The following is a 26288-nucleotide window of genomic DNA, read 5'->3' on the forward strand; positions in this document are numbered from 1 at the left end:
AGCTTGGGAAGGAGCCAGAACCGCTGTATGGGCTGAGGTGGGGTGCAGGGCAGCTCTGAAGAGCTATCAAGGTGGACGGATGATGGGAAGATTTCATGGAGTGGAGAGCAGGGAACATTCTAGACCAGGGAACACTGTGTACAGAGATGTTGAGATTGGAATTGCTCAGGGGACAGCTGGTGTCTCAGCTGAGCCTTAAAGACGCAATGGCTTGGCAGCCAGTGGGGCTAACACTGTGCCTCCCCGGGCACGCGCGTATCTGTTTTCTGTCCAGAAGGAGTGTTTCAACAGCTGGAGGGCTGAGCTTTGCCCTGTCCCCAGCATCTGGCCCACTGCCCTCTGGGGAAGTCCCTCCTTGGGTCTGACCTGCAGCCCACTTTGACCACCACACATTCTTTCCTGAACCCTACACCCAGAGGCTGTTTCATGGAAGCCATAAATAACTTCACATCAGTGAATGAATAAAGTCCTGGCCAGCAAAGCTTGCCAGAGACGCTGGGCTTGGCTGAGAGAGGGATTCCATGTCCCCTTTCTCTGACCCTGCAGCTGAGATGTTCCTCCCCAGGCAGCTGCTACAGCCCAGTTCGGTGCTGTAGTGGGCCGCCAACCCCCACCCCGGTCCCCAGCCTGCCGGCAGCTCAGGGAACACTCAGCACTTCCTGTGGCCACAGCTCCTTCAAAGAGCCAGGAAGGCCCAGCTTGACGCCCAGAGGGCGCTGGCTTCCGCCTGTTCTGGTTCTGATTGTTCCCTGTGTGTGTCCGTGGGAAGGAGCTGGGCAACCAGGGTAAGTCTTTTCTCTTTAGGCCTCAGTCTTCCCATCTGGGCAATGGGACAGTCTGCAAAGCAGTGTTTCCTAAACTCGTCTGCTCACGGAATGATTCGGTAGGTCCTGTGGGGAGAATGGGAATTTGGGGGTTGGTGTGTCTCTTTAATCTCCTTTTATATTTGAATCAGCCACACCCTTTTCTTTCTCTATGCTCCCTTCACGCAAAGCTTCTCTGGTCCTCAGCACCTAGCAATACAGGCAGGGTGGGGGCTCGTAGCCCCTGGCTGGAGTTGTACAGATACAAACACGCACTTCTAGCTACCTCGCGATCACTGTGAAGAACGCCTCCATCACCCTCATACTTTTCCCAGACTGACCCCCTCCCCAGGAAACCACTTGGGAATAGGACTCCCCCCCTGCCCCAGCCCCCAGCTGCATTCGCCCCCACATGATTCTTATGGCCCGGTTTGGGGAAATCTGCTTTTTTAAGCAGACTTTCCAGGGCTGTGACTTCTAGCCTGGAGGCTCCCTAAGGACAGGAACTGCCCTCTGGCCCAGCGGGGTAAGGCTGGGTAGCATAAGTGACACTCTTTGGGTCTCCTATTGATTTGGGAGGCTGGAGGGTGGAGGAGTCTTAGAGCTGTCCCAGGCCCTGGGGAGCTGGGTGGGGCAGGGAGGGTCTCTGGGTGAGCTGTGATGGAGAGAGCCTGGAGCAGGGGTGACCCCCAGGTAGGTTCCTTGAGGGGTTCTATGCAGGGTGTGGTCATCTTCCTTCTTGCACATCTTCCATCTGTGTAAGCCTGGATCATCTCCACCACTGTGTCTGCCCTGCCCCCCACTACTGCCCAGGCCTCCCTTCTCTCCCCTGGGAAGGGAGACAAATGATCTCGCTCTCAGGGTTGATAACAGGGGCTAAACTGAGGTCAAGGTATGTCCCACTCAGTGTCTGGAGCACGTGGACGATGGGTGTAAGCTCAGAGGTACGGGGACTGACCGGGCGTCACACAGCTGGGGGTGGGGTGGGGTGGGGCTGGGGCCTGGCCCAAACGTGCTGGCCTTGTGATAGCTGGGCCAAATGACCTTACTCATGAGCCTCAGTTTCCCTATCTGTCAATGGAGCCAATAAGCCAACCCTGCCTGGATCACTGGCATGCTGTGAGGGTCTGACGCAATCTGAGTTAAGGGCCTGTTGAGAAAGCAAAGGCTTTTGTGGAGTCATACCACTGGATTTCCTATTTCCATGGTGAGCTTAATGGCCCTTCTGGGAACAGAAGGAGGGGACCTCTTGGCATGAAAGGGTAAAAGCCTCTTCCCCTGTCCTTGGGTGCTTTGTACCATGTGGTCTGAGGTGTCCCAGGTGGCAGGAGGCATAGTTAGAAAAGGCCTGGTCTCGTAGGCACACAGCTTGTGTTGTGTCCAGGCTCTGGCTATGTCTAGTGGTTTCACTTCTCTGAGCCTCAGTTTCTCAGTCTATAAAATGGGAACTGTAACCCCATCCCGGCTTGATGAGATGTTGTTGGGACCCAAGAGAGATGGAGATGGGGAGGGAGAATTCGGAAGCCGTAAGGGACCTTCAGGCAGGCACTATCTTCAGCTACCTGCAGCCTGTGTGTGCCGACTCTCCGGGGATAGCTGGGGATTTTACTGAAGGCTGCTGTCCTGCAGGGCTGATGTTATCCCAGTTCAGAGGAAGTGCAGGGGTTGGGGTGACAGGCTGTGGAGGCTGGCAGATCTGGGTTCAAAGCCCAGCTCTAACGTTGCCCCTCTGAGCTTCTGTTTCCTTCGTCCTGAAACGGGGATGCTGATGCCTGTCTTACGGGGCCAGGCACACAGTGGGTGCTCAATAAGGGTAGTCCCTCTTACTCTGGACATCACTTCCCCCCTCTGGCTGATTCAGGGCAGTCTCATTCCTGGGCTTGTAAATGGGATGGAACGGCCACTGTCCCTGCTTTAGAGGAGTCACCGATCATGGCCTTGGCCAGCCGGGGATCCGCTGCCGTCTGTGCTGTTATCCCACAGGGTGACCAGCACAATGGCCACTGCATAGTAGCTGCTTTTTTTTACCCTGGCCGGTCAGGAATCTCCAGGACAGTCAGAGACTGTGTCTACCCTGTTCCCCCAATGAGTCCTTAGTACCTAGACCAGAGCCAGGTACACAGCTGGTGCTCACTAAATGTTTGGGAATGAAGAATGAATGAACAAAGTTGAACAAGCAAGCATGGGGTGAGGGAGGCCGGGCTTGGGGGGAGGGGAGCTTCATGGGCTGTTCCCCACCCCCCACCCCCACCCCTCCCGTTTCATCCCTCCCAGGCTAATCCCCAAAAGATTACCCACAAGGAACAAAGCCAGGTCACAGCCACTGACCCAGGGCTTTGGAGTGAGTGCCCAAGTCTAGTGTGCCTGGGTGCGTACAGGGTGCTCCGTGGGGCCCTCTTTGCCCCAGCATGGCTCTTCCGTCCCCCACCCTGGACGTGGTCCTCACAGCGGTCCTCAGCCTCATCTTCCTGATGTTGGCCTTGAGCCTGCTCTGCTTTTTCACCTGCCGCCTGGCCAGGCCACTCAGGTAGGAGAGCTCGCGGGGCCTGACTCCCTCCCGCCTGGACCTCCTGCGAAACTCATGTGGCTACAGTTTGCTCTTGTGGGACAGAGAAAGAGTGGGCACTGGTCTCTCTCCCTACCCCTGGTGGGGAAGCCAAGGCCCAGAGAGGTTGAGTCAGCCGGGGACTGAATTGCACTTGGCCACGGGCTAGCCGAGATCCTTTGCTCAGTTTCCTACATTGTAAAACAGGCTAATGACACCGGCTGTGAGGATTAAGACAGACCCAGATGGATTGTTAGCACGGTGTTCAGTGTTCGGTAGCATGTGAGTGCCCAAGGAATGGTAGTGAATTGTCTCAGCCAATTGCCCTGGACCTTTTGGGACCCAGCCACCCATGACTGGCTTATTGCCTGACTCCAAGGGGCTCCCATGCCCTCTGCCCCCGGTATGCTGAGTCAGTCCTCAGGGCCAAGGCTCAGCCCCTCTGCTCCCTCCCCTGACTTGCCAAGTAGCTGCTCTTTCTCCAGGGGCCAGAGCCCAGTTAGGGCTTCTGCGTCCGTGTCATGAGTAATCAGAGCACGTAGCTGGGAGCCTGGCAGAGACGGTCCAGCTGGGAGGTGGGGGGCGGTGGGGCTGGCACACACTCGGAGGCTCCGTTCTGAGCTAGTAGAGTATTGGCAGAGGGTGGTGGGCTGCCGGGGCCCCTGCAGCCCCAGACTGGGCCCCACCGTGCCCATCACCAGGGCTGCCAGAGAGCAGGCTTGGAGCTTCTGGGTGGGGGTGGGGGCCAAGAGAGGGAGCCAGCAGAGCAGACTCTGGCTTCTGAAGGGTTTCCTAGATTCCAGCCCCTTCTCCTTTTCAGGCAGAGGCAGTGGGAGAAAGCGTGAGGAGAAGGCACCTGTCTGTCTTTAGGACAGGGGGTCTCAAGGCCACATCCCTGGGGCCAAAATTCAGAGCATTCCAGCCTGAATCTTGAGGCTTTTCATGAAGTTAGTGTTGACAGAGCTGCGTCTGTGTGCACAGGGCTGGGGACTCAACGATGGGGAAAATGGTGTTTACTCTCCCGAGCATCAGGCCGATGGAGAAGAGAGACATAAGAATAGTCCTGCAGGCCGGATGAGCCCTTTAGATCTCCTGGGGCCACCCTTGACTTTTATTTTTCCTCATTTCCCTGTTTGTTTTGGGCCCGAGGGGCAGAGAGGCTTAAGTCCTATTTCTCAGTGCGTCGTAAACTATCACGAGTCTTGGTTTTCTCACCTGCGAAGGAGAGCACAGCCCCCCTCTGTCCGCTGTAGGGGTTACTAGTGAGAAATCATGGTGGAAGTCTTCATAAACAGTGACGTGCAGTCATTTGCATTTGTCTGTGTTTACAGATTGTTTGCCTAAGCTCTTAGTGGTGTTTTTATCTTCTTGAAGTAGAATATACACACTTTTCATGCAGAAAAGTGTCTATTATACATGGACAGCTTGTTGGATTTTCAGACGGAATCCACCCACATAGCCAGCCCGCAGATCAGTCGCAAGTCCCCTGTGCCCCCTTCAGTCTCCACGCCCCCAAGTGTAACCTTTATCTTGTCTTCTAACACCTGGCTTTGTCCTTATACTTTGTATCTTGGGAATTACTTTCTGTGCTCTTTGACTGACTTCCTCCAATCGACTTCCCTTGGCAAGATTCATCCACGTCGTTGCGTGGAGTTATCGATCATCCATCCTCGCTGGTGCGTAGATTTCCATTCTGTGAACTCACACAACGTATTTCTCCATCCTTCTGAAGGTGGAGCAGTTCTGAGGTGGTTACAAACAGGGCTGATGCGAATGTTCTTGGACTCGTCTTCTGTTGAACTCATGTGTGCATTTCTGTTGGAGATGGATGGGTCAGAGGGCATATGTACGTTTCAGCTTTGGTAGATGCCTCCCGTTTTCCGGAGGAGTTGTACTAGTCTACACCCCCTGGCAGTGAACGGATGTCCTAGTTATACCCCATGCACCTGCCAACAGGTGCACTTCTCTGCACACACAAAGGAAGGATTTGGAGGTGATACTTCCCTTCCCCCTGCCTCCCTCCTTAGAGTATTGGCTTTCAACTGATGTCAGTATTTACCAATATTGCCAAGCACTGAAGTATGGACAGACAAGGCAGTCCCTGCTCTTAGAAACTCCCAGTGTGGTGGGGGAAATGGACCAGAAAAGGATTACTTTTAAAACAGGGACGTACACACAGTGATGGAGGTGGTATGAAGTTCAGATACCTGGAATGAGTGGCCGTCCGGGAGGCTTCCTGAAAGAGGTGACTCGGTTTTTAAGCTATTTGGAATAATACTGTAATGTATTGATATCGTTTATCAGTTTAATAGCATTCTCTTTGATGTTAGGGTTTACTCTAGAAACATTCGAAAAAGGGGTGCCTGGGGGGCTCAGTCGGTTAAACGTCTGCCTCCGGCTCAGGTCATGATCCCAGGGTCCTGGGATCGAGCCCCACATCGGGCCCGTTGCTCCCTCTACCCCTTCCCCACCGCTCCTGTTCTCTCTCTCTCTCAGTCTCTCTCTCAAATAAATAAAATATTAAACAAAAAACATTTGAAAATGGTAGAGTACAAAGAAATCAGAAATCATACCTGTCAGAGTAAAGTGCTGGTAGATGTCAGAGGTAGTGTTTCCCTTCAGGTCCTGCCTGCCCCGCTGCCCCCCATCAAGGAGCCAGGTGGATGCGGAAGGGGGCGGGAAAGCATAAGGGTGCAATTGGATGGCGATTTTGGTGAATGCCCGGTGTTTTGTGGGTAGGGTGCCAGTGAGCCTTCACCTGGGCACTGAAATGCAGTGTGTACTTTTTTTCCCTCAGATTTATGTATTTGAGAGAGAGAGCGAGAGAGAGAGCGAGAGCGCGCAAGCAGGGGGAGGGGTGGAGGGAGAGGGAGCGAGAGGATCTTAAACAGATGCTCCGCTGAGCATGGGAGCCTGACGCGGGGCTCGATCTCATGACCCTGAGATCCTGACCTAAGAGAAACCAAGAGTCGGGCTCTTAACCAGCTGAGCCACCCCAGTGTCCCCAGCACGCACATTTTTAAGGTTGAATTGAGATCCTCTTTGCTAGTGGCCGAGTGGTTTCTTATCTGCGGCGACACTCAACAGCAGAGATACACATCACCGCTGTTTCCCGCAGCAAATGGAATAATCGTTTGTATCTCGGGTTTTGGTGGAAACATTTTACTGTGAAACGCTTGCTATTTGAAGTCTCTCCTCTTCCGCATTTATACACAGTGGGGTTGGTCCATTTCTCAGCTGCAGTTGGGGTTACCCCTTGTGATCCAGACACGATGACCACAATTTAAACTTTCCTATGCTATCGAATACATGCTCATTTTAGGCAATTTGGAAAATTAAAAATAATAATAATAAAAAGAAGAGGAAATCATCATTCATAGTCTTACTGCCCAGAGAAAACCACAGTTAATGTTTTGGTGTATTTCCTTCCCGTGTGTGTGTGTGTGTGTGTGTGTGTGTGTGTGTGTGTTTAACAGCTTTTTAAAATTTTAAAGGTAACATCTCAACACAGAAGAAAATTTGGGAAATGGAGAAAAGACAGTGAAAAAGCAATCGAGTCCTCCGAAATGTCACCACCCAGAAATGGGCAGCCTCAGCAGGCAGTCTTCCTGTGTGTCGTTCCCTATAGTTGCTGCTGCTACTGCTTCTTCTTTTTTTTTTTAATTTACTTGACAGAGAGAGACAGGGAGAGAGGGAACACAAGCAAGGGGAGTGTGAGAGGGAGAAGCAGGCTTCCCACCAAGCAGGGAGCCCGATGTGGGGCTTGATCCCAGGACCCTGGGATCATGACCTGAGCCGAAGGCAGATGCTTAACGGCTGAGCCACCCAGGTGCTCCTCCCTATAGCTTCTATATCTCACCACAAATGCCAAGTTCTAGAAGAGAATGTGGCAAATGTGGTTGTCCCTATAAGAAAGGGTAGATTCTGTTCTGTCTCTGAGGTGCTTGGGACACGGGCCATTAAAGGCTGTAGCTGAGTCAGAATCAGGACCAGGAGCAGCCTCACCTGGGAGCTTGGTAAAAATGCACTCAAGAGTCTGGGCAAGGGCAGGGGGACCCTGGGCCTGTTTCCTTCTAAGAGATTCTGGTGCATGCTGCAGTTTAGGAAGCATTACACAGGGAGACCAAACTCTGGGTTCCAGGCTCAGATGGACCGGAAGCAGGAGTTCATCTGGGAAATGGGGAAGGAACCACTTTTTGGCATGGAACTTACTATGCTTACGCGATGGTTTGTGTGATTGAGTTTCCTGAGGCAGGGGCTGCCTGGGTTTGCGTCCCAGTGCCCAGCCCCATGCTGGGCCGGTGATCCATGCTCAACAAATAATGAATGGATTAGTGAATGTGTAAGTGAATAGAGGAATGAATTCTGGAGCTGTGGCCCACATTTTTTTTTCCCTTTAATTTCTAGGATCGGAACATCAATTAACATCTGACCACTGCCAACCCATCCCCTCCCACCCACGTTGATCATACCTCTGGGCCAGAGAGAGAACACAGGTCTTGGAGAGGGCACCATGATTTCTCTCTTCTTAGTGCTGGCTATTGGCACCTGCCTTACCAACTCCTTCGTGCCAGGTAGGCTGGAGGACCCAGGCGGACGGGTGGGGAAACCTGGTGCCGGTGGGATAGGAGGAGGGCAATGTCTGTTCAGGGTATAGAACTATCCAAAGGATTTTATACTCAAAGCCCACCTGAGTGGAAGGTAAGTGGATGAAAAGTGAAAAGATGAACAAGCAACAACGTGAAACGTCTTCAGATATTCAGTGATTCGATCGTTTGTATTTGTCCCATTTTAGCCATGCTGATGGGTGTGTAGTGGTGTTAACGTTGTCTCATCTTTTTTTTAAATTTTTTTTTTAAAGATTTTATTTATTTATTCGACAGAGATAGAGACATCCAGCGAGAGAGGGAACACAAGCAGGGGGAGTGGGAGAGGAAGAAACAGGCTCATAGAGGAGGAGCCTGATGTGGGGCTCGATCCCATAACGCCGGGATCACGCCCTGAGCCGAAGGCAGACGCTTAACTGCTGTGCCACCCAGGCGCCCCTCCTCTTTTTTTTTTTTTTTAATTAGGTATAACTTATAGGAAAGTGCACCAATTCAAAATGCAGAGCTTCATGAGTTCTTACCTATTTTATCCCCATGCAAGCACCATCCAGATTAAGAGAGAACATTTCCAATTATGGGACACTAAGGGCTTTCGTATGCACTCCCCAACCAAGCCCGCACCCCTAGCCGAGGGAAGTGATCAGGTTACTCCTGCCACCATACATGAATTGAGCCTGTTTGGAACTTCTGGTACATGGAATTACATTGTACATACTGCCGAGTACTCTTCACGTAGCATTATATTCTGAGCACTTGTGCGTGTCATGTAATGTTCTCTAAAAACAATGGCCCCCTGCTACTCAGGTGTCTAAAGCCATGATTGCTTAAGCCAGTCCTCCGACAATGAAGTCAGTTTCACACCCACTAAACCCTTCTCAGTGTCAGGCCCGGGGGGTGGTGCTGGTGGAAAAGACAAGGGCTCTCGCCGGTCTTTTCCAGTCTCACAGGGAGCATCCAGAGCAGGGAGCCTGGCAGACTGGGATCAGAGCTGGAATCAAGAAGGAATGGGTGCAGGGCAGGCTGATGTCAGCCCAGCCGCTGGCTGGGTGCTGGGCGGGGGTGTCTGCCCGAATGTTGGGAGAAGGGGAGGGAGGGACTGGTTGTCGGTGAATCAAGACGGGAAGATGTGCATCACCAGCCAGATAGCACTCAAGTGGCCGGAGAAACTCCTTGAGCGACGGACACCTTGCCCCTGTGGCAGGTGTGGAGGAAGGCAGAAGGAGATGGGAGCCAGCCCTGATCAAAACCACCAGCCGACGTTTCTTGAGATTTGATCTCAACCCTAAGACTGCCCCTGGGAAGCTACGGACTCCCATTTCCCTGGGGGCAGAAACTCAGTTGGTGGGAATTTGCCTGAAGGTGCACAGCTGGATGGGAGGGCCAAGGCTCCCCAGACTCCAGCAGGGGGCTCTGCCTGTGACATCTGAAATGGCTGAAGTCAGCAGAGCCCTTCCGAAGAGCGGTGGCCCTGGAGGCTGCCAGCGGGGAGGTGCGGACAAGTCCGCGGGACCTCTGCTTGGAGGAACAAGGGATTCCAGGTCTGGTGTGGAATAATTCTGGGGGTGGGGGACAGTGATCTCCTGGGGGCCAAGTGTGTCATTTATTAAACCTTGCCCCGCACAGTAACCCTGAATCTACAAACAACCACATTTGACAGGGAAGGAAGTAGAGGTTCGGGGAGGTGTGACCTGCCCCCGTGGGTGTCCTTGGCACAGCTGTGGTTGTCATTGAGGTCTGTCAGCAGACAGCGGTGTTCTTTCCATTGGGGGACTGACTGCTGGACGCACGGGGATGGGGGTGGGGGTTGGGGGGGGGAGAAGAGCGGTCCTGGTTCCCGGTTTTTCTCAAGATTAGGGACACAGAACACCCCCCTCTTTGCTAATTCGTCCTAACAGGGGTGAGATTGTGCGTGATTCCTTTAAATCGGATTCGTTAAACAAAAGGCAATCTTGCTTTCCAGTATTGCTATCAACACTGTTGCTAACTCAGGTTTCTGCTGGCTTTAATGAGTAAGCCAGGCAGAGTTTATAATTGATGGCTGGAAACCTCTGGGGACTCCTTCAGGTGAAAGTAGTTTGTTCTCTTGAACAGATTAAACATTACCCTCCTCATTGTGCTTGCACAATTCATTTGCTGCCTGAGCAGAATGTCTCTCTACTGGGTGGAAAGAAACAGCGTGGGTTCTGGACAGTGCAGCCCGAGCTGCATGGTCCTGGGCACGCTGGTTGGTGTCTCTGAGCCTTGGACTGGCCTCGGTCTACAGACCACACGTTGGCTGGCAGAGACAGACACCCCCGGCTCCCTCCCCCAAGTCCAGGCAGCCCTGCCCTCAGGCACGAGAAGTTGGGGTATCCGAAATGTCTGGGGACAGGAAGCTGCCCCCCACCCCTGCCAGATAACTCTGCCTCTCTGTCTCTGCAGAGAAAGAGAAAGACCCCAAGTATTGGAGAGACCAAGCTCAGCAGACCCTGAAATACGCCCTCAGACTTCAGAAGCTCAACACCAACGTGGCTAAGAATGTCATCATGTTTCTGGGAGATGGTGAGGTCTGGGGGCCCCCGAGGACACGGCTGGGTGGGGGCACTGGGTAAGAGCCCAGGGAGCCAGGCTGCGGTAGAGGGGGCTGTGTTGAAGAGGCTGGGACCCCGGCGGGGGGGAGCATGTTTAAGGGGTTGGGGGGCCAGGCTGTGGACCCAAGAGGTCTGTCTGCTCTCTGCCAGGCAGTCCCTGAGGGTCTGGGGCGGGGAGGGGGAAAGGGGCCATGGCATCACCTTTACAGAGCCCCGTGCCCTGGGGCCCACTCCCCAGCCAGCCTTGGCCCTAAACCAGAGAATCGTAGGTGCCCGAGATGGAGAGGCACAGAGCCTGAGAGACTGAGCAACCCCCCCCTTCCCCTGCTGCAGGGATGGGTGTCTCCACGGTGACAGCCACCCGAATCCTCAAGGGTCAGCTCCACCACAACCCTGGGGAGGAGACCAGGCTGGAGATGGACAAGTTCCCTTACGTGGCCCTGTCCAAGGTGAGCTCCGGCCGCACGGGCCCAGGCTGCCCACCTCTCAGCTTGGCCGCACCAAGGAAGGGCCGGGGAATCAGGCCCGCGGGCGAGGCGGTCTGCCCTCCTGGGGTCTCTGTGGCCCCACCATGAAATGAGAGCAACAGCTGCTTGCCAAGACTTTATCTGGAGGGTCTTAGTCGTCGATTTAAAAATCGATCGAAGTATAACCCTCGCAGAGGAAAGTGCACGTGCCCCAGCCGGGTTTTCACCAGCTGCACCGGGCTGTGTGGCCAGCTTCCAGGCTAAGAAGCCGAACGGGACAGCAGCCAGAAGGCTCTGTCCTTGTCTTCCTGCTCTCCTCCAGTCCCTGGTCCCCCCCGGCCCCCACTGACTTCAAGCACCACAGAGGAGCTGTTCCGCTCTTGTCCTTGCTGTGCACGGAATCCTGTGGCATAGATGCTTCTGAGCTGGTCCTGTTGCGTTCCTTCCCTCCTCAGGCGCCTGTGGGAGCTCTCTTTGCTGGGGTCTCTGGTGGTGGGGACGGTGGGGGCGGCAGTGGGGGCGTTATGTAATGAAGATCCTCTGGACACTCTGGGTCAGGCTCAAGGCTCACTTCTGGGGGGATGGCGGGGGCTGGGATTTTTTTCTGTGGCTCTCAGGCTGGTGGGGAAGGAAGGCAGGCAAATAGTTTCGGGGTCTCAAGTAAAGGTCTGAATGGGGGAGGGGAGGCCTCTTCCCCTTTTCCCCCATTCTAGATCCTGCTCCCCCCTCCATTTTTCTCCTTTTTCCCCAGCTTCCCCCATGTCACATTTTAAGAACCCCCCCTTCGCCTGGACTCCCTGCCTCCCCCGCCCCCTGGCTGGCTCCTACAGCCCCAGACCCAGAGAGAGGCCTGAGTGACCCGGCCCCCACTGGTCTGCACGTTGGAGGGCTGCATTTGCCCCTTCCTGCTGCGCTGGCTGCCAGGGCACAGGGCGTGGGGGCAGGAAGCAAGCAGCTAGGTGATACTGTGGCTCTGGGGGGACCTCGGTAGGAAGCGGGGCTTGGCCAAGGCCACAGGAGGCCTCTCTTGTCTCCATCATGCCCCAGTCCTCGGGGTGTGAGTGGGGGTGAGGTGAAGGCTGCCTGCAAGGCCCAGCTGATTCCTGAGGCTCCTTTCCCACCTGCAGACGTACAACACCAACGCTCAGGTCCCTGACAGCGCTGGCACGGCCACTGCGTACTTGTGCGGGGTGAAGGCCAATGAGGGCACCGTGGGGGTGAGCGCAGCAACCCAGCGCAGCCAGTGCAACACGACTCAGGGGAACGAGGTCACCTCCATCCTGCACTGGGCCAAGGACGCCGGTGAGTGGGGGTAGTGGCGGGAGTGGGGTCCGGCTCTATGACCTGTCTTGGCCTCAGTCTATCCCACTGGATAATGGGGAGAGGGCAGAGAAAGATGCTGTCCAGGGCTCTTGAAGCTCTGGTGGCTGAGAGCCTGGGAGATACTCATGGAATCCCTTCCATGACCGGGAAGGCTAGTGGCTTAGAGGTTACTCAGATGTGGGTTCCGATCCTGGCTCCTTTCCCTGAGCTATTTATTTGACAGTAAAATGGGTGTGAACATAGCCCCCTCATCGGTATGGTATGAGGAAGGTAAAGAACGTCACCTGGTGCTGGTCCTGTGGGAGATCAGTGTCTGCTTTTCCCTTCATCGCTGGAAGTGGGAGGCCCTGGCCTGTGTCCCGGGAACTCTGGGGTCAGGGTATGAGATTGACTGACAAGGTGACAGAGCCACACCACCTGAGAGCCCTTAGAAGGCCCCTGTGTTCTTGTAGGGCACCCAGGGGGCTTCCTGTAGGAGGGGGTTCTGTTCTGCAGGGTGCATGAAGGAGGGGAGGACCCCGGCCCAGGTGCTCACAGCTCAAGGACCATCAGGAAGGGGAGGCTACAGAGGCAAAGTGTCTGAGCTGTGCTGCCAGGATTTTCAGAAGCCACCGTCCCCCCCCCAACCCCCGCAGGACTGGTGGCGAAACTGAGGCCCAGACAGTCAGTGGAACGGGTGGGGGGGCCAGTCTTTAGTCAGGAGAGGGAAGAAGAAGACTGCTTAGACAGCCCCATCCCCAGACGACACCAACCGTCCTATCCCACACCCCAGGGAAATCTGTGGGCATTGTGACCACCACGAGAGTAAACCACGCCACCCCCAGTGCCGCCTACGCCCACTCTGCTGACCGGGACTGGTACTCAGACAACGAGATGCCCCCGGAGGCCCTGCGCCAGGGCTGCAAGGACATTGCCTACCAGCTCATGCACAACGTCAAGGACATCGAGGCGAGTGTGGGGGTGCAGGCGGGCTTGCGAGGCGGGGCCTCTGCTGGCTCAGGAGAAGCGGCCGGCCTGGCTCCCCACACACCTGGGAGGCTCCCAGCCCATTAGGGGATTTGCGGTTGGGGCAGGGAAGCTTCGGAGGCTTTCTCCACGGTGGGGCTGAGGGATAAGCCCTGATGTGGCTGCCACCACACCCCAAGAATCAGGCGCCCAGGGATTATTCTGTGAGTTGGGATCTGGAGCTGCACCACCAGCCCCCCCACCCCCGCCCGCCCGCATGGGAGGTAGGGGTGACACAGTGGCCATCTGAGGGGAGCTCCTGCCCTGCACATGCCCACAGGCACAGAAAGGCACACGTCCCGTACGCCCAACCAGGAAGCCCGGAGAAGAGGTGGTGTGGGCAGTGGTTAGCACAAACGCTAGTGTTTAAACTTCTGGGCCTCCAATCCTTGCCCTGCTGCTTGCTAGCTGTGTGACCTTGGGTCAGCCTCTGACGGCCCGTGTGGGACATGTGCCTCCCTCATCGGCCCATTGCAAGATCCAAATGAAATAAGCCCTGAAGAGTTTAGTCAGGCCTGATGCCTGGTGGGTTCTCAGAAGGTGGTGGCATTATGCACAAGCCACATAGACCTGCCCCGAATCCTAGCCCCGGCCCCCCAGGCTGGCTTGTGCGTACCCACAGCCCAGATGCTGTTCCCTTGGTGCTCAGAGGGGTCCCTACTCTGTTCTTAACTGAGGACCTCCGGCTTATTCCTTTTTTAGGCTCTGTTACCCACTCCTGGGGTCTGGCGAGGGGACTTCAGCTCCCTGAAACTAAAATGGGGGTCCAGTGAGGCTCAGAGAAAGCCCCCATGTCCCACCTCCCCCTCACCCGTTTCTACCACCACCAGACAAATGCACTGGCTCCCAGACCCACCCTGTGTCCCCCATGTGCCACCCCAATTTCCAAGGCCCCTCTATTCACCCATGATTTCCCTTTTCCAAGCAGTGGATGGAGCACCCCCTTTCGGGACAAACAGTCCCGGCAACCCCTCCTAGTGAGCACGTATCTGAGGCCAAGCCTCTGTCCTGACTTTGCCTCCACTTGACGCACATCCTGGGGCAAATTGCTTCCCCTTCCTGAGCCTCAGTTTCCCCACCTGTGCAGCAAGGATAGCGAGCCCCACCTGCCCCTTCCCTGGGACGCTGGAGGCCGAGATGAGGTCATGGATGTGAGAACATTTGTTGTACAAGTGCGGGGTGTAATTACGGGGCTGCTTCTCGGGGACGTGTGCCAGGAGCAGCCTCAGAGGGGGACGGGAGCTTAGGGAAGACTTCTCTGTGGGACGAGGGTGGACGGGGGTCGTCGGGTCACTGGGGCACGAGCGGGGGCATGAGGGGGGGGATGGGGCCAGGGTTAAGACTGCCCCCGTTCCTGTCTCCTCCTCTCCCGTTTCTCCTTCCCGTCCACTCCTGCCTCTCCACCACCCCGAAGCCCCCCGGCCCCCAGGCTGCACATGAAACACAACTCCTGGTGTCCGCCCTGAAAATAAATATCTTTTGCTAAAAAAAAAAAGGGAAGAAAGAAAGAAAGACACAAACCCAAACCCCAAAGCCAACAGCAAGTCTGTTATTTGGGAGTTTAATGAGCGTGTGAAGTCCCTGCTGGGGCTGGAAATGAGGCTCCAGGCAAGAAGATTGGGGGCTTCATTTTCCACTCTGAAAATGCCAAGGGGTCAGGTTCTATGGGAACGGGGGGTGGGGAGCTCGGGGCCGGTGACCCGGGGTCCCCTCTCCTTCCCTGCACAGCCTGCCCTGCCCCCAGAGCTTCTGGCTGGGGCCGGCAGTGAGGAGCTCGCCTCTTTGGAAATGCTCTGATGTCCGCTGCTTCTACCAGCGGGAACACCTTCCGCCGGGGCCGCCCCGGGGGCTGGGAGTACGTGGTAGTAACTGTATTACTGCGATTCCTTCTGCGGCCGTCCTGCGGCTGGGTGTCGCTTCCATTTTACAGATAAGGAAACTGAGGCTCAGAGAGGTGAAGTGACAGGCCCTCGGTCCGTAAGTGACAGTCGGAGTCAAACCCAAGTCTGACTTCCAAGCCTGTGCCCTTTCCAGTTCCCTGTGACCCAGGCAGGCCCCGGGCGCCTTCCCCACCCCTACCATCCGCCTGGACTCCTGGGTTCTCAGGAGGGAGTGAAGCGGAAGACAGAGCAGGAGAACCTAGGAAATGCCAGGCCTGGGGCGGTGGGTCTGAGGCCAGCCACAGCTGGGCTCCGCTCTCCCAAGGTGTCCAGGGGCGGCGGCCTGGCCCGGCGCCCGCGGTGACAAGAGGACACCGGTGTGGCGGTCACCACAGGCGCTCTTGGCCCCATTTTAAAAATAGTCAGGACTTCAAACATGGACTCCCAAGGAAAACAAACAGTCCCGCGTCCGTCCGCCCGCGCACACCAGCCGTGGTGAGTAAAATTAGCCTGGCGGGGACTACACAGACGTGAGCGCTGGCCGCCGTTTGCCCAAGCTCCCGGCCGGGCTGCCCCGAGACCTCCCTGGCAGAGGCCTCTCGCCTGCGGCGTGCTGCTTCCCACCGGAGAGAGGAGGCTCTTGGCGTCCCCGTCCTCAGCTCTGCAGATGTGCCAGGGCCCCCGTGCTGGGCTCAGGGAAGCCCCAGGTTCGAATCCTGCCTAAGGCCGTGCGGGTCCCTTGCAGCTTTGGTAATGAAGTTGATGAAGATAATGTATCTGAAGTGTTTAGAGCCTGACACGCCGTGAGGGCTCCATAGACGGTGTCATTCTTAGATGAGTGGGAGCAGAGTCAGGCTTCTGGAAAGCCAGGTGGGAGAAGTTACCAGTACCTCCAGTATTTCACCTGGAAGCCCCAAATCGTGGTCCTGATATAGTCATGATTTCATCTCCCCAAGTGGAAAAGCAGAAGCTCAGGGTGGGCAGTGTGGATCGAACCAAGACTCTCCGAGCTGGAAAAGCATCCGCGCACGATCACCAGCTCCTCCAGGAGCCCAGCTCTTGAGGCTTGGAACCCTGGGGTACTGATGGCTCCTGTCCCTTGTAGGTGATCATGGGGGGCGGCCGGAAGTACATGTTCCCCAAGAATAGAACCGATGTGGAGTATGAGATGGACGAGAAGTCCCGGGGCACGAGGCTGGACGGCCTGAACCTCATCGATACTTGGAAGAGCTTCAAACCGAGACACAAGGTGACCCATTCACGGGCCAGGTGGCTGCGGGGCTGGCTTGTGGTGGGAGGGGCCTGGCGACCCCTCTCTGAATCCCGGTTTGTTTTCCTCCTCTGTGGGGAGGGGGGTCGTAATTCTTACCTTGATGGGCCCAAATGGTCTAACAGATACATGAGTGGCACATAGTAGGTGATCAATCAATTCCTCCCTTCAGGGGAGGGCACCCCGGAGAGCTAGGCAGTGAGGAGGGTGGGCCACGGAATCACCTGCATGGACATTCAGAGCACTTGAGTCCCTACTGTGTGCAGGGCCCCTCGCCGGGCATGAATTCCAGAGGATGAATCAGATGGTCAAGGGACTGTGGTCACTGTGGGTCACTGTGCTTGGATGGCGAGAAGCCCAGGCCCTACGGGAACCCAGAGGGGACAGCCCACAAGGGAGGGGCTGACAAGCCCTGAGGAGGAGGAGGAGAGGTGGAGGTGGCAGGGAGGGGAGTGTGCCAGCCGTGGTGGGAGGTGGAAGCCCTCCATCGTGACTTGGCTTTGGCCCCGCCAAGGGCACGTGCTGGGGAAGGAAGCCTAGAGCACTGGAAGGGCCTGAGCGCAGGCTCCTTGGAATGGCTCTGGCAGCCGCTGGGCCTGGGGCAGATGGGGTCTGGAAATGACTGTGGTCAGGACTGAAGACGGTGGGGAGCGGCCTGGGAGCCACTTTGATGTCACTCTGGGGTTGGGTTTCTGAGGGTTCCAGGACGGGCCCCCGGGGGGGCCTTGTGGGATGGGGCTGGGCCAAAGGCAAGGTGGGGGCAGGGGCCTGAGGATGGCCCCCACACGGTGCATGAGGGTGGGACTGAGCCGCTTTGAACCCTTTCCATTCGTCTGAGTCAGCACCGGCCTGGCCTGAGCCCCTTCCCGGCCCAAGGCAGAGAGACTGCTCCTCCTGGCCTCGGTGTCTCTACGTGGAACAGGGGGCCAGGGTTGAACCCTTCTAGCTTGGGCAGGTGCTTAACCCCGGAGCTCAGTGTAGACTCCAAGAGGGAGAGATTGGACCCTTCTAGAGCCAGACTCCCCTTCACTGTTGAGTGGCTCTGTCCTCTGGTCTCGGTATCCTTGTCTGCAAAATGGGAATAACAGTACCTCCCTCGTAGGGCTGATGTGAGACCCGAATGAGGCGACACAAGAGAACCAGCTCAGCAAAGCAGAGCAGGGCAGGGGAGCCCCCACTTCCTCAGCCTTCCCCCCTCCTTCCCATAACAGCCCCTGAGGCTCCAGAACCACAGATCCCATTGTCATTGCCCAGAGAAGGCAAGGGGCTGTCCAGGGGATGCACAGCTCATTCCCAGCCGTCCCATGGTCCCGGGCCCAGGTGCTGAGTGGTGCCATGTCCACATAAGTCTGCCAGCTTCTTCTGTGGCCTCTGTCTGGGGGCAGCCACACTTCCTTCATCACCCTCTCCAGTGGGGTCGCTGGGGCAGATGCTAGGGCTTCACTTCCTCCCTGGCTTGCCACAGCTTCCATAACCCACCCAGCCCTCACCTCCTGATGGGCACTGCAGGCCCCTGGTGACGTGTATCTTCCTCTTGTTGGCTCCATGATCCCTCCCTGCTGTTTGAAATCTCTACCCTGACCCCAGGCTGATCACTGGCTTCTTGTCCTCCAGGGCCCCATGAGGACATCACCTCCGCTAGGAGGCCCTCCCTGATGCTGCCTCTGGGCTCACAGCACCCCCCCCCCCAATCTCTCCATTCTCATTCCCCCGCATTAGAATTGCCTATTTGTCATTTCTTGAAGGCAGATGGTAGATCCGCAGGGAGGGATTAGTAAATGGCTGAAGGAAACAAATACATTCCCTAGACCCTGAGACCAGCTGGGGTCAGTCCTCCCAAGCCCCCAGCCCCCACGTGGCTGACACAGGCCCTTCCTTCTAGCACTCTCACTACGTCTGGAACCGCACCGAACTCCTGACCCTCGACCCCCACACTGTGGACTACCTCTTGGGTAAGTGGAGTGGGTGGAGTGGAGGACACCCAGCTGGGTGCTCTGGGGCTGGGGCTGTGAGTCCAGCACCTGGGGGCCCAAGGCCCTGGCCTTCTCCCTACTTAGGGACCTTTGCTCTCAGGCTCTAGGACCTGGGAGAGGTGAGGAAGGGGTTCTGGTTCACAGAATTGGGCCTGAAATCTGCTGCCTGTGAAGAGTGTATGGTTCCATTGAGCACAAAGGGAAACAGAAGCTCGGGCTGGGAAGAGACTGCAGTGTGCCACTCTGACCCCTGGCTGGGGCAGGAGGCCTGGAGCCAGCCCTGCTGTGTGGCCCGGGCAGAAGCCCGCCAGATTGTCTCTGCTGGTCTTGACTGGGGGTCATCCCCCAAGAAGTGGGAAGCAAGGAGGGGCCCTGGCTTGGTGGAGTGAGGCCCTGAGCCCCACCATGCCAACACCTGGGTCCCCTGTCCCACCTGGCTCTTGGGCCCAGCAAGTGGTGGCAAAGTCCCCTGCAAACCTTCCCCAAGGGGCACAGTCGCTAGGTCCTGGGTGTGTCATTGGAGGTTATGGGCTCAAAGCTGGGCACCTTGGAGGATCCCCCCCCAACACACACACACTGCTTGCCTGGGTCACACAGCAGACACCCCATGCCGCACACAGGCTGTGGAGAACTGTGCAAGTTCCCACGCTCATGGATCTCAGAGCTGAGTGCTGGGTTCAGATCCCACTCTACTATCCATAAGCTGCGCAACGTTGGGCAAGTGATTTCTCCTCTCTGTGCTTCAGTTTTCTCTTCTGTAAAGTGAGAATAGTGACCATTCTGTAAGATGGGGCCAATGACCTCAGGATTGTCCTGAGTACACAGGAGCCAATGCATTGTATAAGTTACTTGTTATCTCAAAACAAATTCTCTCCAAACTTAACAGTTTAAAAGAAGAGTAAACCAAAAGACTAAAATAAGTAAAAATAAAACAAGAGTAAACATTTATTACTTCAGTTTCTTGGGGTCGGGAATATTGAGCCACTTAGCTGGGTCTCCCATGAGGCTGCAGTCATCCGAAGGCTCAACTGGGGCCGGGGATTCCAAAGTGTCTTGCTCCCATGGCTAGCAAGCTGTGCGGGCTGTTGTCAGGAGGCCTCAGGTCCTTGCATATGGAGCTCTCCATAGGGCTGGTGGGCTGTCCTTACAGCGGGGCGGCTGGCTTCCTCCAGAAGAATATGCAAGGCCGAAGCCATTTCTGCAGTATTCTGTGGGATATGCGGGGTAGGCTTAGCCTAGGAGGGGACACACAAGGGCGTAAATTCTAGGAGGCAGGGATTATTGGGTGCCATCTTGGAGGCTGGTGCCTATGTGCTTCCGAAGCTGTTAGGAGGGCATGTGGCACACAGTGAGCCTTCTATCATTGGCGCTCTCGTCTGGCTGCACACATGGTCCCAGAAGGGGCAAGGTGTTCTGGAAGAACATCTAGGGCAGGAAGCACCAACCTGGTACATGTGGAATCTTACGACTTGGGCAAGGAATGGATCAGTCATTTCATAAGTGAGAAAACCAAGCTCAGGGAACAGAAGGGACAGTGAGCCAAACCTTCTGCTACTTCCCTGCACAGGGGATTATGCCTTTCAAGCCTGACGTGTACATGACGTGTAAGTACACACCCAGGCTGCCCTGTTGAGTCCATGGTCCTCTGCCTGGGGGTTGTGGTGCTGCGTCCGGAGCCCTTCAGAGTTGGGACTGCACTGGTGGATTTAAATCTCAGATCGCCCACTTTGCAGCTGAAAATACCAAGCTACTGAGCACCCGGGCCTCAGGCTCCTGTAGAATGGACGTGGTGATCCCCTTGCCGTAGTGTGGCTGTGGAGGGGAAAGGAGGCAGTGCTCCCTAAGTGCTGGGCAGTTTGGACCCCCCTGAGGGCAAGCTTCCTCCCTGCTTGCTCTAACCCCAAGTTGTGTGTGGGGAGCTGTGTTCCCTGAGACAGCCAGGCTCCTTGCAGGGGGTCCCCCTGGCAGGGTCACGGGAAAACTCACCATCCACTTCCTCCTCAGGTCTCTTTGAGCCGGGGGACTTGCAGTACGAGCTGAACAGGAACAACACGACGGACCCGTCACTCTCCGAGATGGTGGAGGTAGCCGTCAAGATTCTGAGCAAGAACCCCAAAGGCTTCTTCTTGCTGGTGGAAGGTAGGGCCCCTGGCTGTGGGGCCACTTCCCTGGGAGCTTTTGGGTCTGGGGATGGGGTGTTCCAACTCTCACAGACAACCGCCCACTTCTGGGGAGAAGGGGAGATTCCTTTTGGGGAAGATGGGTTGTGCGTGGTGTTGAAGCTCCCAGCCCAGCAAGCTGTGCTCCTTTGGGCACAAGGATAACCTGTTAGGCCGAGGAGTCTGGGAAGGCTTCCCAGAAGAGGAGGTGGAAGGCTTCCTTTTGGGGGTCCCTCCCTGAGACCCCTCAGCTTCACTCCTCCCAAAAGACAGGTCCAGGGTCCTCCCCAGCAGATGCTGATCAATCTGCAGGAGCTCTCAGCTGGATGGTAGGCGTCTGCTCTTACCAGGCCCTTGTGGGGTCAAGGTCAGATTCATGACCCTGAGATATCCCAGGCCCCCCAGACTGGGAGAGCCGGTCCCTTCAGTAGTTGGCAGTGCTGTATGGCAACGTTCACGGGGTTTCCCAGAGCTGTTGGGAGGCCCTGGAGTCAGGCTTGGGTTCTTTGCTGGTACTGTGTGACCTCTGTCTGTACGTTTCTATAAAATGAGGCCAAAAATGGTCTTAGAAGGGTTATTAACATCCATTGCGTTCAGAGACATAAAGTACTTGGAACAGGGCCCAGCAGAAAATAAATCTTCCGTGTTTCTATTATTACCATTATTATGATTACACAATAGCTAAGTCAATAACAATAGGAAGTGTGAGGAAGTGATAAAGTTTCCGGAATCTTCCAAAGTTCTAACAGCCATTGTCTCCCATGGTTCCAGATGTTGCTTCACTGAACTCTCCCTGTATACACACACACACACACACACACACACATATTTGCACATACACTCTCACCACACATATATACACACTTGGGCCCCTCTGCCTTCCAGAGGCCAGTGGCCGCCCGCCCGGCTTGGTGGCTCTCTTGCCAAACCCCGGGGTTCCCACTCAAGCATGGCAGTCTCAGCCTGGCCCGAACGGGCCTGTGCCGCCAAGGAGCCAGCCAGGAACCAGTGGTGGTGAGCCCGGGCTCCCCTGGGAGCGGTCCTCTTTGTGACTGCTCCCAGAACCGCAACAAAGGAAGGACGCACCCTGCCAGGCCGCCAGGCCAGCGTGGTGAGGCTCAGGCCCAGGACCCTCAGAATTGGGAGTGTCCGCTTGGGCAGCCTCCTCCTGTTGGAGTCAAGGAGGGGTCGCCTTAGGTCATGCAGGCCTTAGTGCAAAGCTAGGCCTCCTGCACCCACCTCGGAGAGGTGGCACGGGCTTCAGAGGCCTTTACGAAGGCCTGTCATGTGCACGGCCCAGGCACGGAGAATGAGTTACACCCGAGTTCAAATCCCAGTCATCCCATGTTGGGCATGTCACTTCCGCACCCAAGGCCTCAGTTGGCTCCATCTATAAATGGGGCTGATTGTGCCCATCTCTGCCCAGGACTGTTGTGAAGGGGAAACGAGACACCAGCTTGTTAGGCCTGGCCCCCAGTAGGCACTGAGGCACGCTGGTTCTGTTTCCACCCGTCGGAGGTCTCAGACTCGTTCGAGCAGCTGAAGAAGCCGAGTGGTGGACAGAACACCAGCTTTTCAGTCAGGAGGATCTGTTTTAAAATCCTGACTTTGTTCTCCGCGCGTGGGCCCTTGGTCCACAGCCTGTCCTCTCGGAGCCGCTGTAGAGGTCGGCTGGCGGCATGATGTGCCTGGAGCGGTACTTGGCATGTGGCCCCCATCAAAGAGTGGTTCCTCCAGACACAGTGTGGCAGGACCTGGGGGTGCAGCTCTTCCCCTCCCCCTCACCCAAGGCCTTTGCCTTGGTGTCTCAAGGAGGCAGGATTGACCACGGGCATCACGAGGGCAAGGCCAAGCTGGCGCTGCATGAGGCGGTGGAGATGGACCGGGCGATTGGGAAGGCAGGCACCATGACCTCCCTGGAAGACACGCTGACCATCGTCACTGCGGACCACTCTCACGTCTTCACCTTTGGCGGGTACACCCCCCGTGGCAACTCTATCTTTGGTAGGTGGACCTCAGTTGGGCTGGGCACGGGGCACTCCCAGGGCCTGGCCATCGGGGAGCAGGAGTAGGGTTGGGAGACCCAGCAAGCTCAGGGCCTGGCATGTGTGGGACTCTGAGAATCGGGTAAGAAAGAGAAGGTACTGTTGTGGGGGGGGGGCAGGGGGCAGTTACAGGATGAGGGGACAGAGTAAAGTGAGTGCTCTGGTGGGTGGGTGGCTGGCTACCTGGATGATAGGTGGATAGAAGAACGAGAGAGGATAGACGCATAGCGTGGGGAGGAGATGGATGGGTGGATGGATGGATGGACAGGTGGACCAGCAGCAGGGAGGGATGTGGGCACAGTGAAAACAGCGGGGGAGTTGATGGGAAATCAATCCGGTTTGGAAAGTGGCTTCATGGAGTGTTTCAGGGTTCTTCAAAGGGGATCTAGGGATTGCCAAGCTAGGGCCTGGGGTGGGGGGCAGACTATAGTTTTGGTGCTCCAAGATGACTCCTGGGCCGATGCCTTCCTGTGCAGGTCTGGCCCCCATGGTGAGCGACACAGACAATAAGCCCTTCACTGCCATCCTGTACGGCAATGGGCCTGGCTACAAGGTGGTAGGCGGTGAGCGAGAGAACATCTACACAGTGGACTACGGTGAGATTGCCTGAATCCGAGGCAGGGAGGGGGCAGGGCACCCCGTGGGGATGGGCCTGGGAACACCGTAGGCTCATGGCCAAGGCTGGGGTGGGGGGCTCCAAATAGCCAGGACTTGAGTCAGAACAGTCTCAAGTCAAATCCCCTCTACCGTGGAGCAGCTCTGTGACCTTGGGCATGCAGTTTTGCCTTTCCCTGCTTCCCTTTCTGCCGTAAAAGAGTTTTACCTCCCAAGGTTGCTGAAGGACTAAGTGGGTCTGAAGAGCTTAACGTGGTACCCGGCACCTGTCGCTGTTACGCTGGCATTCTTACTGGCTGTGTAATTCCCCAAATCTGAGCCTTCTCCGCGTTCTCATCTAGTCCCATGCTGTTGAATGTTCATTTACTCACAATGGCCCCAGTAGTCCTTGGGGGTCTAGCTATGCCACCAACGGTGAGAGGCTCTCCTGGGTTGACTCTTCCCTTCTCATCTAAACAGCCCGGATAAGGTGGATTTTTTTCTCTTCTGGGGGTCGAGAGGGTAGGCTTCTGCGTCAGAACAGACTTGGCCCGGCCCTTGTACAAAGTGACGTCCCTGCACTGAGCCCCCGTGTCCTCCTCTATAAAGGGAGAGCATTGGAGCGAGCTTGGAAGGGTGGGGAGGAGCCGCTGCAGCGTGCCCAGCCCCCAGGCAGGCTCTCAGCCCGTGTTTCCTCTGGCCCACAGCTCACAGCAACTACCAGGCGCAGTCCGCCGTGCCCCTGCGCTATGAGACCCACGGTGGGGAGGACGTGGCGGTCTTCGCCAAGGGTCCCATGGCGCACCTGCTGCATGGCGTCCACGAACAGAACTACATTGCCCACGTGATGGCTTACGCGGCCTGCGTCGGTGCCAACCAGGACCACTGTGCCTCGGCCAGCTCGGCAGGTGGCCCTTCTCCAGGCCCCCTGCTCCTCCTGCTGACCCTGCTTCCCTTGGGCACCCTATTCTGAGGGCCCAGGGCCCAGGCACCCACCAGCCTATGACAGATAGCCATCCTCCCTCTCTCAGCGCGGCCCACTGCCTGGGAGTCCGCACCTCAAGGGCCAGGTAGGCGGGGGCCTTCATAGCCTCTACAGCTGCCAGAAAGAGGACCCAGGAAACCAAAGTCTGCTGCCCACCTCGCTCCCCTCTGGAAATCCTCCACTGGGGCCAGACCAGTTCCTGCCTCCGGCCTCTGCTCCCTCCCTGCTGCCCCTTTGGCCAACAGAGTAGGTTTCTCTCGGGCAGGCAGAGAACACAGACTGCAGAATTCTCAAAGCTCTTATTTTTCTAGCAAACACACTTCTCTAGAGCTGGAGGCCTGGAGCTTCCATGGAACATTCCGGATCTGACCTTCCCACTCCCCTCCCCTCTTGGAACCACCAGGCCCCATCGTGCTCACTTCCCTACCTGCCGGGGAGACCCTGTTCGTCTCCGCAGGACGGGGGTTTGCTCACGCATGCCAGGGCCACTGGGGGCTCCCAGGAAGTGAACTGGGACTGGCCATCCGACCCCAGGGCTTCCTGGGCTGGGAAGAACAGCCTGGACAGGCAGACATTTCTCAGCTCTTAACACGCATGCCCACTCCTCTCTGAAGGGACACTCCTGTTTGGAACTGCAATTTTTTTTTTCTCTTTTTGGTGTTGGTTAAAAGGGAACACAAAACATTTAAATAAAACTTTCCAAATATTTCTGAGGACAGAGCTGAGTCTTTGTGGTCAGTGAGGATGAGAAAGAAACAAGCTTGTTTCTCTGGGAGAGAACTGGATTCCGGGCTCAGGAGTGTGGGTGGCGTTGGGCCGGGAGGAAGGGGCTGCCTGCTGACCTGGGGGCTTATCCACTCAGTACCTGTGTGACTTTGGACAAATTGCTTTGTATCTCTGTGTCCCCATTTTCTTAATGATAAAATGGGACACAGCCCAGTCCTGGGTTGCTGTGAGAATCCGAGAAGAATGCCCTGAAACGCATAGCAAGAAGGGCTCCAAGGGCCCCATGACACCCTTGCCCTACAGCGCCTACAGACGGAGCCACATGCCTTGGCCCAGTGGAGCTGTTCGTACATTTGTTCATTCATTCATTCATTCATTCATTCATTCATTCAACAAATCCAGTTGACCCTTGAATGACACAGGTTTGAATTGCATGGGTCCACTTGCAGATTTTTTTGGATAAGTACAGTTCTGTAACGGTATTTTCCTTATGATTTCTAATAACATATTCATTCCTCTAGCTGACTTTATTGCAAGAATACAGTCTGTACTACGTATAATATACAAAATATCAGTTAATCGACTGTTTATATTACCAGTAAGGCTTCTGTTCAGTACGAGGCTGTTCATAGTTCAATTTGGGGGGAGTTAGAAATTCTACACAGACTTCTGACTGCGCACGAAGTTGGCACCCCTCACCCCCGTGTTCAAGGGTCAACTGCGTTGGGCAGGTGCTAGGCACTGTAGCCGGTCTTAAGAATTTTATGGCGAACCACACAGACTACCCCTTACCTTCACAGAGCTTCAGCCTGGCTTGGTGACTGTGATCTCTTTTCCATTCCTGATGATCAGGCCTGGGGTCCCAGACTCAGGATTGCACCTGATGTTGGGGTATGCAGGGTCCCATGTTTGCTCCTTGCCTTACTGGATGACAGTCCTTATAATGGTAATCATCTTAACCGTTGACGTTGATCACTTATCTGCCAAGCTCTGTGTTTGATGCTTTATTGGACCCCCCCACTAGGAAGTAGGCCCCCGTCATCCACATTTGTAGATGAGGAGACCGAGGGTCCAAGAGGTGGTGTGATCGCTCAAGGTCCCCCAAGTTGTGGAGCTACATTCCATTTCAAAGCTCCTATACTTAGTGACATCCTTCATCTGTTTGTAATACAGTTCCGACCTCCTGCCAACAAGGTTGTGACGCAGCCAGTGCTGGTGACTCACACAGGTCAAGTGTGAGCTCGGAAAGCTGACAGACCATGTCTGAAGGGGGCCCTCCTTCGGGGAGAAAATGCAATCGAGCAGGTTTCTCTCTCAACTTCCGGCAGTCCTGGCA

General features: G+C 56.0%; 1 protein-coding gene across 3 annotated transcripts in view; it reads left to right on the plus strand.

The window, feature by feature from the left end:
- The window catches only part of ALPL (alkaline phosphatase, biomineralization associated), a 51106-nt gene extending 26161 nt beyond the window's left edge, over positions 1-24945 (plus strand). Inside the window, exons 1-12 of one of the 3 annotated variants that reach the window (XM_008694644.2) lie at positions 676-785; positions 7756-7922; positions 10377-10496; positions 10859-10974; positions 12120-12294; positions 13088-13263; positions 16306-16449; positions 18353-18422; positions 20448-20582; positions 22415-22606; positions 23124-23243; positions 23949-24945. In XM_008694644.2, the coding sequence (XP_008692866.1) occupies positions 7862-7922; positions 10377-10496; positions 10859-10974; positions 12120-12294; positions 13088-13263; positions 16306-16449; positions 18353-18422; positions 20448-20582; positions 22415-22606; positions 23124-23243; positions 23949-24214 (1575 nt within the window). In that variant the 5' untranslated portion in view covers positions 676-785; positions 7756-7861 and the 3' untranslated portion in view covers positions 24215-24945. The other 2 variants (XM_008694643.2, XM_008694642.2) reach the window with 2 other exon arrangements.
- Positions 24946-26288: the final 1343 nt, after the last annotated feature.

The sequence above is a fragment of the Ursus maritimus genome, unplaced genomic scaffold (assembly GCF_017311325.1).
Source record: "Ursus maritimus isolate PB19 unplaced genomic scaffold, ASM1731132v1 scaffold_32, whole genome shotgun sequence".
Lineage (NCBI taxonomy): Eukaryota > Metazoa > Chordata > Mammalia > Carnivora > Ursidae > Ursus > Ursus maritimus.